The following is a 12154-nucleotide window of genomic DNA, read 5'->3' as shown; positions in this document are numbered from 1 at the left end:
CTGTCCTTTTTTTAAAACTTTTTATTCATCAAAGAATCCTTAACAAATATCACAGGTTATAAAAAAATATTAAGCAGCACAACATTGATAATAAATCATCATATTAGAATGATTTCTGAAGGATCATGTGACACTGAAAACTGGAGTAATGATGCTGAAAATTCAGCTTTGCATCACAAAAATAAATTATATTTTAAAATATAATCAAATAGAAAACCATTATTTGAAATTGTAATAATATTTCACAATTTTACTGATTTTTCTGTATTTTTGATTAAATAAATGCAGCCTTGATGAGCAAAAGAGACTTCTTTCAAAAACATTAAAAACTTTTGACTGGTACTGTATATATATTGCATGACTCTGTACAGATATCCCATGTTGTCTGTAACCGTAGGTTTAATAATTCTATTAAAAATAATCATAAAACATGTTTAAAATAATTTTACTACTGTCTTTTAATTGCAACATCAATAATTAATGAACATTCTAACATTTCTTTGACATATGCTGAAGGTACAATAATCACCAACAATTACATCTGCTGACGTCAGACCATCCCGATCTCCTTCAGGACAAAGAGAACAGACGATTTTCTCCGTCTCCATGTAACTGGGAGGAACGTGATATTGTCAGCAGGTAAATTATTGAGCAGCCTTCTCATTTCGACCATTCAACTTCCAAAGCACTCGGGTGATGGAGTTTTTGTGGAAGCTTGCAACCCGAGAACTAGTCTGTGTGGTGTGACCCGCCGAGCCATGTGGAGATCCTGACGCCCGTGGATGGATAATTGAGGCTTTATATAAAAAATGTCAGGCAGGAACCCGATCGAGAGCGTCCATGAGTCGACTGATTAATTGATGGCGGGCCACACGCTCATTAAGCTGCGAGCGGAGGCGCTGTGAGGGAGATGGATTTGTGTTTCAGCACAATTACAAAAGGAGGCCTATCTTCTTTCAGGAGCTTGTCTACGTTTACCTACAAGACACTGACTTGATCTTTTCCCTGTACGGTTTCATGGGCACACACTGCATAACTGGATTCGCAAACAATTCCATAGACTTTCCATCGAAAGGAATATTCTGTTAGTTCGGTGTCTTACACTAAGGGAATAGTTTATTATAGGCCTAACGCTGGTTTTGTAGGGCAAACAAAAAGAACGAGAGACGACAGAGGGATTTTGGAGAGCCCTCGACACAATCCACCTGTCAGACACAGTCACTCGCTCACACAAACACACATTTACGGCCTTCAGAGGTCACTGGTTCTGGAGAACAGCTGAAAGACACACACGAGTCATAAAAGGCAGTCAGCTTTGGTTTGAAAACTCTGTAATTGTAGGCTTTGTTTATTTTGATGAAGTCAGATGAAATCTAGTTGCGGTGCATTAATGCGTTTGACTCTGTGATGATAGCTTTCATACAGTATCACTGAAGCATTTCTGACAGGACAGTTTGAATGCTGCTTTGATAGAGGAGCAGTTAAATGTGACAGGTGGGAACTGTCGAAATGTCAGAGCGCTACGACAAATCACTGGCAGCTGTAACAGCACACACACACACACACACACACACTCACAGTCTCGCACAAACACGTCACATGCAACGCACACACACACTCACATATACACCTACACTCATACACTGATACACACTGTCTCTCTCTCACTCACTCACATACACACATTCAAATACACACACACACACACTCACATACATACACACTCAAATACACACAAACACATGGCCACGCACTCACACACACACACACACACACACACTCACTCACTCACATACACACATTCAAATACACACACACACACTCGCACATAAACACACACTCAAATACACACAAACACACTCACAAACACTCACACACACTCACATAAACACGCACTCATCTACACACAAACACATGGCCACGCACTCACACACACACACACACACACTCACTCACATACACACATTCAAATACACACACACACTCATACACAAGCACACACACACTCGCACATAAACACACACTCAAATATACACAAACACATGGCCACGCACTCACACACACACACACACACACACACACACAAACACGCACTCAAATACACACAAACACATGGCCACGCACTCACACACACACACACACACACACACTCACTCACATACACACATTCAAATACACACACACACTCATACACAAGCACACACACACTCGCACATAAACACACACTCAAATATACACAAACACATGGCCACGCACTCACACACACACACACACACACACACACACAAACACGCACTCAAATACACACAAACACATGGCCATACACTCACATACACACACACACACTCACAGACACACACACTCACACATTCACACTCGCATACACACACTCACTCACACACACACACACACACACACACACACATTTAAATACATACACACACACACTCACATACACACTAACAGACACACACACAAACACACTCACACATTCACACTCGCATACACACACTCACTCACACACACACACACACACACACACACACACATTTAAATACATACACACACACACACTCACAAACACATGGCCACACACACACACACACACACACATTTAAATACATACACACACACACTCACAGACACACACAAACACACTCACACTCACACATTCACACTCGCATACACACACTCACTCACACACACACACACACACACACACACACACACACACACACACTCACACACACACACACACAACACACAACACACATTCACACTCGCATACACACACTCACTCTCACACACACACACATTTAAATACACACTCACATACACACACACTCACATAAACACACACACAAACAAACACACACACATTCACACTCGCATACACACACTCACTCACACACACACACAACAAACACAAACACACATTCACACTCGCATACACACACTCACTCTCACACACACACACATTTAAATACACACACTCACATACACATGCACACTCACATAAACGCACTCAAATACACACACACACAAACAAACACAAACAAACATTCACACTCGCATACACACACTCACTCACACACACACACAAACAAACACAAACACACATTCACACTCGCATACACACACTCACTCACACACACACACACATTTAAATACACACACTCACATACACATGCACACTCACATAAACGCACTCAAATACACACAAACACATGGCCACACACTCACATACGCGCACACACACACACACACACAAACAAACACAAACACACTCGCATACACACACTCACTCACACACACACACACACACACAAACAAACACAAACACACTCGCATACACACACTCACTCACACACACACACACACACACACAAACAAACACAAACACACTCGCATACACACACTCACACACACACACACACACACACACAAACACAAACACACTCGCATACACACACTCACTCACACACACACACACACACACACACACACACACACACACACAAAAACAAACACACATTCACACTCGCATACACTCACTCACACACACACATTTAAATACACACACTCACATACACACACACATAAACGCACTCAAATACACAAAAACACATGGCCACACACTCACATACGCGCACACACACACACACACACACACTCACAGACACACAACCAAACACACTCACACATACACACACTCATTCACACACACGTGCACACTCACATAAACACGCACTCAAATACACACAAACACATGGCCACACACTCACATACGCGCACCTCACATAAACACACACACACTCAACAGATGACAACAAGTCTTTAAGGTATCTAGTTTATATAATTAACTAATTGCCAGAGGCCTAGTTACACCATCATAATTACACAGAGATATACTGACATGCAAGAGAAACATCAGAGAGCAGCTCAGGTTTCCACTCTTCACACAGAAAACAATCCCGTTTCACTAACTAAATAAGCCCGCTAGCGCCACCTCGTGGACAGACATTTCCCTTCAGTGGCAGCAGGTATACAACAGCAACTGAGTGTTTAAAAGAATATTGAGATCTTTGGACAAAAAGCAGATTATTCTAATATCTGACTGCATATAAAAATTATTTTGATAAACTGTAAATAAAACGTTTGGGGTCAGTAAGACTTTTTAATAGAAATTAATACTTTCATTCAGCAAGGATGCATTCAATTATTCAAAAGAGACAGTAAAGACATTTCAAATAAATGCTAAAAAAATAAAATGCATGATTTCCACAAAAATATGAACTGTTTTCAACATTGATCATAATCATAATGTTTCTTGAGCAGCAAATCATCATATTAGAATGATTTCTGAAGGATCATGTGACACTGAAGACTGGAATAATGATGCTTAAAATTCAGAAATAAATTACAGTTTACAATATATTCACACAGAAAACAGTTGTTTTGAATTGTAATAATATTTCACAATTTTTACTGTATTTTTGATCAATTTTTGACAAGTTATCTTGGTGAGCAGAAGATACTTCTTTAAAAAAAAAAAAAAAAAAAAATCATACCGACCCCAAACTATAGTATCTAGTTAGTAGAAGAATAATGTTCTCATTAGTAGATATCTCATTGGCAACTCACTCATGCATTTCTTATATATCATGCCCAATTCTTAACCCTTCCAATCTTTCATAACGACCGCCTCATACTAATTAGGCACATATTTCCATGTCTTTTTCTACACAGCAAAATCCCAGAGTTAAATCAGCTCTGCTCAGAGTGCATATGGTCCCTCTCTAAATAGTGTTAAAGTAACACTGAAGCAGAGTTAAAGTTAATGAGATAATTAAGCAATTAATAACTTAAGTCACTTGAAGTTCTGGTGTTTTTTCTTATTTCTTCAGTGATTCTGCTTGTTAACAGCAGGCGTTCATCAATAATGCGCAATCATTAATTAATTGCTTAATTATCTCATTAAATTTAACTCTGCTTCAGTGTTACTTTAACACTATTTAGAGAGGGACCATATGTACTCTGAGCAGAGCTGATTCAACTCTGGGGATTTTTCTGTGTATATAATAATGCACAACCCAAGGTCAGACTTTCATCTGAGCCGTACCCTGAACAAGATTAATAATGACCTGTAGAAAGTGCATGTGCAACTTTTAGAATATGCATCAGGAAACTTCCCTTCTAAAAAACCTCTTCCATCTGTTGGAAGGTGGAGTCATTCTCCAGCTCTGGGGAAGCAGTAAGTCTTTGGTCCTCGGACTCTCCGGTGATTGGCGTCTGTAGCGGTTTGGTTCTGGTTGGGACAGGAAGCTGTTCAGAATGGAGCAGTTCAGTGGGGTCGAGTTCTGCGGTCACTGGAGCAGGCCGCGGTCGGGCTGATTTAATCCTCATCCTGCGTTTCAGGTCCTCCTCTCTCTCCTAAAAACACATGGTTTTGTGTTAAATAAGAAATTTAAGATTGGACAAAGTTATTCAGATCACGTGTTCCCCTGTCTGGTGTTTAAGAACTCTTATTTTGATATGCATTTCTGTTCACATTGTTCCTGTGTTTGCCTTGTTCCCATAGTTTGTTTACACAGTTACCATAGCAACTCATTATTACCCACACCTGTTCCTGGTTTCAGCCCAGCGTTTCCTATGTTCCTTACGTGAGCGCGTGTTTTCAGTTGCTGCATCTGGATCTTACTCTCTCTCATCACAAAAATACTAAATGTACTAAATAAAGTTAAGTCATATTTATTATTTATAATATTGATAATTACAGCGCTTAATGCAATAACAAAATTGCGGAGAAGGCAATCTTACATTTTAAATGATAATTAGAGTTAGTTTAGAAAGCACATTCTGAACATATGAAATTAAGAACAAAAGACTTTTTGATAATTTATGGGCACCTCTGAAATGAAAGAATATATAATAAAAAGGAATATATATTAGTTTAATTTTTTCATATTCCTCTCTCCCTTTTCTTTTGATGTTGCATAAAATGGTTTATGTATTACCTTAATGTGCATGACATACTTTTTCGAACTCATCCTAGAGCGTTTGCGTGAAATTTGGTATGTAGCATCTACACACACTACAGGCAAAAAGTCATTAAACGATTTTTGATCAGCCAATCCGTTCTCGTATAGTGCATCAACGAATTTTCATATTAATTTTAAATTAATTTAAATTACTTGTAAATTAATTTACAAATTTAAATGTTTTTCATGCCTTAAAATAGCTTGAATGTAACTCTACACCATTGATTCATTTAGTATACACAGATCTATGAATATGCTAATTAGCCCCGCCTCCACTCACTCGCACGAGCTCAGTGATCCACTCGGTCAACTTACTAATGTAAACGCTGCACAAATGTACCACTTTTTACAACATCAGACACAACGAATCTTCACAATGATTTGGTGTATTGACACCAAACTTGGTATATGTCATTATAGGTATGACTTGGGGTTACATGCACAACAGTATTGTCACAGCGCCACCTACTGGTGCCGAGATAGGAAAAATGGCTATTTTTGCTTATAACTTTTGAATGCCTTGTCCTAAAATCATGAGGATAGTCTCCTTAGATTCCTTGAGGCATGCTGAGTTGAAAGATATCCAATTTTCTTTGGTTGGCCATTTTGAATTTTGTCATAAAATGCTGTGTTTTACGAACGCATGAACGTATCGTTATGAAACTCGATATGATTTATCGAAGCCATGTTCTGAGAAGAACAGTAAAGTTTAGGTCAGCGCCCCCTAGTGGTCAAGAAATATAATGAAAATGCTTATATCATATGAAAAATTCAACATATTGTCATTTAACTTACATCACTGGCTTATGCCGAGTCCTACAATACCAAATTTGCCATATTCTACCATACTTACTGTCCGCATATTGAATTTTATTCAAAACTTACTTTTTCAAACTCCTCCTACAAAATTTGTTTGATTTTTATGAAATACAGACACTCATGACAAAAAGTTATTAAAAGATTTTTTGATAGACCCAACCTTTGTTTTATACGGCGTCAACAAATTTGATTGCAAGCACGCCAAAATGGATATGTGGCTGTATCTTTGCAAAAGTTTTGTGTATTGACACAAAACTTGGTACATGTGATCACAGGCATGACTTGAGGGTGCATGCAGAGTTTCGTCATAGCACCACCTACTGCTCAGAAGTTATAAACCATGATATTATGTAATAAGTGTTTTAACTGATGTAATTTAATCAGCTTTATCCTAACCTCATGACCACAAATATTTTCTTTTCTGCCCTTATTCAGTTTTGACCCCTTTATATAGCTTGCAGCTATATTTTTTATTTATTTTTGGTGGTGGGTCTTATTAATGCAAAAGAAAAATACAATTTTGAAAAAACAAGAAATACTTGGAGAAAAAAAAAATCCTTAAAAACTGTTTATTGTATAATTAAATATGAAATAAATTAAATAGACAGACATAAAAACGGATGTTTTAACCAAAAAGTGATGTCCGGAAGGGATATTTGTTTGACCCTACAAGTTTATTTATATATTTTTTTAATATTTTAAATATGAAGGAAAAACAAACACTAAACTTGCTTACGGTATTTATCTGACAAAATTATTTGGCAAAAAAAAAGCAAACTACAGCTACAGGTTTTATTTTACTATACAAAAAATAATGCACAGAAAAACAAAAAGCTCACAGGAAAAACATGCATTGATTACAACATAATCAGTTATTAATATTTCATTGGTTCTCTCTTGTTTTTGCATGTGTTCATAATTTCTTTGTATGACAAAAATTATGTCCACACAATTTGGCATGTTTCATTGCATTATTATCACAAATAAACCTATTGACTCCAAGCACACCTACGCAATATGCTTACAAAATCTTTTAATAATAATATTTGAATAAAGGCTGAAGATGTTTTGGCCACTGCTGTACTTACTAATACAATTTAATCGCAGCTCAACCACAAACAATTTACTGCAAGACCATATACAGCATAAAAGGAAGTGAATAATGAATGTCATTTAGTTCTGCTTCACCTTTCTCCTCTCCTCCACTTGTCTCATCTTCATCTCAATGTCTTCCTTCCTGGTGACTTCTTGTTCTTTGCGAGTTTTCAGTGACTCCAGTCGAGCGGGTGGTCTGCTCCTCGGCTTTTCAGCGCCATCCATCTAACAGACATAAGAAATGTTTGTCCCAGTGGAACAGAAATGATCGTGCACACACACACACACACACACACACACACACACACACACACACACACACACACACACGGGAACATTTATACTGTACAAACGGTATATTCTCTCCCCTAACCCTAAACTATCCGTCACAGAAAACTTAATGCATTTTTACATTTTCAAAAAACATCACAGAATGATTTATAAGCTGTTTTCCTCATGGGGACCAAAAAATATGAAGGCTTTATATTCACATAGTAAAAACTCACACCTGATAAAAACACAGGAACTAACTAATTATTTAAGAAACAAAAAGATGACATCGTGATTCAAACACAGATATTACACTGAAAATTACCAAATAAGTGAATAAATCTATACTACTGTTCAAATGTTTTTTTGAAAGAAATTAATACAAAAAAAAAATTTGATCAGTAACGATATTTATAATGTTACAAAAGTTTTCTATTTCAAATAAATGTTGTTCTTTTGAACTTCCTATACATCAAAGAACAACAAAAATATGAATCATCACCCTTTTTGCAACATTGATAAGAATTCTTTTCAACATTGATAATAATAATAATAATCATAAATGTTTCTTGAGCAGCAAATCATCATATCAGAATGATTTCTGAAGGATCATGTGACACTGAAGACTGGAGTAATGATGCTGAAAATTCAGCTTTGATCACAGGATATAAATGAAATTGTAAAACATTTTAAATTCTAATAATTTTTCACACTTTTACTGTATTTTTTATCATGCAATACATTAATACATGCAGCTTTGGTGAGCAGAAGAGACTCTTTTTTAAAAAAAAATCATACTGACCCCAAACTTTTGAACAGTTGTGTATAGGGATGGACGATATATCGGCCACAATATCGGTATCGGCCGATATATGTTAATTTTTAATGTTATCGGCCCAATAAGAATATATTAAAGCCGATAAATAATGGATAATTTCGTTCAGCTGAGACACTTCAGATGCACACTGTTCACAATGATGGTTTTGAAATATGATTAAAAATCACTTGTACAACATGTACAGCACAAGTCTATCATATGTGCAACATAAAATTATAATGAGAACATTATAATTGTGTGTTTGGGACATGGCTTTTAATGGTGAGACTTTTGTTTTCATAATCAGGCTCTCAAAAATGACATAAAAATTTGGATTTAGATTTATCGGCCAATATATCGGTTATCGGCTTTCAAATATAAAGAATTATCGGTTATCGGTATCGGTCAAAAATTTCATATTGGTGAACTTGTGTACATTATATATTGATTTAAGTTAATTATTATTATGTGCTACAAAGACATGGAACTAGTAAATGAGATCAGTTGCTAGGAACAACAGTCAAATATACAGTTTAGCGCGCATTAATTTGCAGTATGCAGTAATTTTCTGCATTATCCATTAAGTTTGAAAACATTTCCTAAACACAACCAAACATCAAAATACGAGTAAAACACCAGTGAAAAATCAATACAGAAAATTCCTTCATGCAGTGCCCTATTTTCTGGACTTCTCTTAGAGTGTTGATGTTAATGTGAGAATCACAGCAGCATTATTTAACATTTTAAACCATTACCATGATGTTGTAGGCTTCTCCACTGCCGCCCTGCTTTGGTTGAGCTGGAATGATTCCCTGAATAAGCAGCTGCTCCAGGATCTCACTGGACTCGGGTCTCTCTTCGCTCTGCTGGGCCAGTCCAGGACTCTGGGCTAGATTTCACACACAAAATAAATATTAGATTCATTTTTTCCTGCATATTTTCTAAGGATGATGCATGTCTCTGTAGTCAATAATTTTATTTATCTTTGATCATCAAAATTACATGTTTTTCATGCCTTAAAATAGCTTGAATGTAACTCTACACCACTGCTTCATTTAGTATACGCAGATCTATGAATATGCTAATTAGCCCCGCCTCCACTCACTCGCACAGTGATCCACTCGGTCAACTTACTAATGTAAACGCTGCACAATTGTACCACTTTTTACAACATCGGACACATAACGGTAATTTATATGATTATAAATTCTACTTACGGAAAAAATGGAACTGTAAGGCGATCATTTGTTTATATAAAGCATATGCATTTACATTTTTTCCGAAAATGAACGATCATTTCGCTAGATAAGACCCTTATTCCTCATCTGGTATCGTTTAAAGCTCTTTGAAGCTGCACTGAAACTGTAATTTTGACCTTCAACCGTTTGGTGCCCATTGAAGTCCACTATAAGGAGAATAATCCTGGAATGTTTTCATCAAAAACCTTCATTTCTTTTCGACTGAAGAAAGAAAGACATGAACATCTTGGATGACATGGGGGTGAGTAAATTATCAGGAAAATTTTATGTTATTTAATCATAACATCGTAATATACAACATACATCCGCTATATTGCTAAATCTACCCAAATTTTCATATTAACAGAAAAATATACCTGGCTTCTCTCTTGAGACTCCCCTCCTGCAGAGCAGTCGTAGTTAATGATATGCTAAAGCCCGGCAGAACACTGACGTGATTGGTTACAAGGTAGTTTGTGACGTACGAAACACCAACGACAGTGTTGCCAAGTCTTTGGGTTACTTTAACAATGTTGCCATGGGATATTTTTCATGTCCACCACAAAAAACATGGTATTTAGCCTCTGGAATACGAATTTTACCAGGGGAACCATGCCAAAAATGCAGATTTAACCCCCCTGAATGCGATTTTTACCTGGGGACCCTCCTGAAACGCGATTGGGCTAGATTTTGAGCAGCAATTTGGTGGGTTTTGTTGTGAAACTTGGCAACCCTGACCAACAATTTCAAACCGCATTTTTGAAACTGTCTTCAGATCACTTTAAAGAGAAAATACTCAGCAATGGTGCTGACTTATGAATTTGCACATGGTTTGTCTTACAGTATAAGCTATTAAAACACCACATAGGCATAGAAAATTGATTTTCACGCCACTTTAAACAAGAGTGAAATAACTTCAAGTTGTGTTGTTTTCTAACCTCGTAGCGGTGGAAGAAGTCTAGGTACAGATCCAGGGAGAACTGCTGGCTCTCTTGCATCCAGACTGACCCCGCTGTCTGTGGTCATTTTGGACACGGCGGAGTCGCCACGGGATCCTCCCTGAGCCGCAACAAACTACATAAAACAACAGCAAAGTCAGATATCAGTTTGCAACAAAACTTTGAAATGGTTTGCTAGTCTTATATGGTCTCTTAGACTAGTTAAGCTGGTCTGATTTTAGATGAGTTTGACTGGGATAAGATGATTGATTGGGTTGTTTTAACCCAGCGGTTGGGTTAAATGTTTGACCCAACCTGCTGGGTAGCTTTATTTAACTCAACTCTTGTTTAAAATTTACTGTATTGCTTGCTTAAAATGAACACAAAATATGTTGGAAATTAACATTTATTAATATGTTTAATAAATGAACATTCATTAATAAGTTTAGTGAATAATAATTAAACAATAAACATTTATTAAATTGCTTAATAATAAATGTCCACCTTTTGATTATTATTCACTCTAAAGAATGCTGGGTTAAAAACAACCCAAGTTGGGTTGAAAATAGACAAACCCAGTGATTGGGTTGTTTTAACCCAGCGAATGTGTGTTAAATGTTTGACCCAGCCTGCTGGGTAGTTTTATTTAACTCAACTATTGTTTAAAAATGACTATTTGTGGATTAAAATGAACCCAAAATAAGTTGGAAATTAAAAATCATTTTAATAATTACTAGAGGCAACAATAATAATCAAAAGGTGAACATTTATTTATAAGCAATTTAATTTTATTTAATTATTATTTATTAAAACTATTAATAAATGTTAATTTCCAGCCTCCTTAGGGTTAATTTTAAAGTAATTTTTAAACAATAGTTGAGTTAAATAAAACTACCCAGCAGGCTGGGTCAAACATTTAACACATTTGTCTATATT

General features: G+C 36.5%; 1 protein-coding gene across 2 annotated transcripts in view; it reads right to left on the bottom strand.

The window, feature by feature from the left end:
- Positions 1-4450: 4450 nt before the first annotated feature.
- Positions 4451-12154, bottom strand: part of stmnd1 (stathmin domain containing 1) — a 10625-nt gene continuing 2921 nt past the window's right edge. For both annotated transcript variants that reach the window (XM_048201787.1, XM_048201786.1), the window contains exons 2-5: positions 11219-11354; positions 9798-9931; positions 8049-8180; positions 4451-5433 (exon numbers count right to left, since the gene is read on the bottom strand). In XM_048201787.1, the coding sequence (XP_048057744.1) occupies positions 5197-5433; positions 8049-8180; positions 9798-9931; positions 11219-11306 (591 nt within the window). In that variant the 5' untranslated portion in view covers positions 11307-11354 and the 3' untranslated portion in view covers positions 4451-5196. The remainder of the gene's footprint in view (positions 5434-8048; positions 8181-9797; positions 9932-11218; positions 11355-12154) is intronic.

Source organism: Megalobrama amblycephala, linkage group LG9 (assembly GCF_018812025.1).
Source record: "Megalobrama amblycephala isolate DHTTF-2021 linkage group LG9, ASM1881202v1, whole genome shotgun sequence".
Classification (NCBI taxonomy): domain Eukaryota; kingdom Metazoa; phylum Chordata; class Actinopteri; order Cypriniformes; family Xenocyprididae; genus Megalobrama; species Megalobrama amblycephala.
The sequence above is the reverse complement of the archived record's forward strand: the minus strand, read 5'-3'. Positions and strand labels throughout refer to the sequence as shown.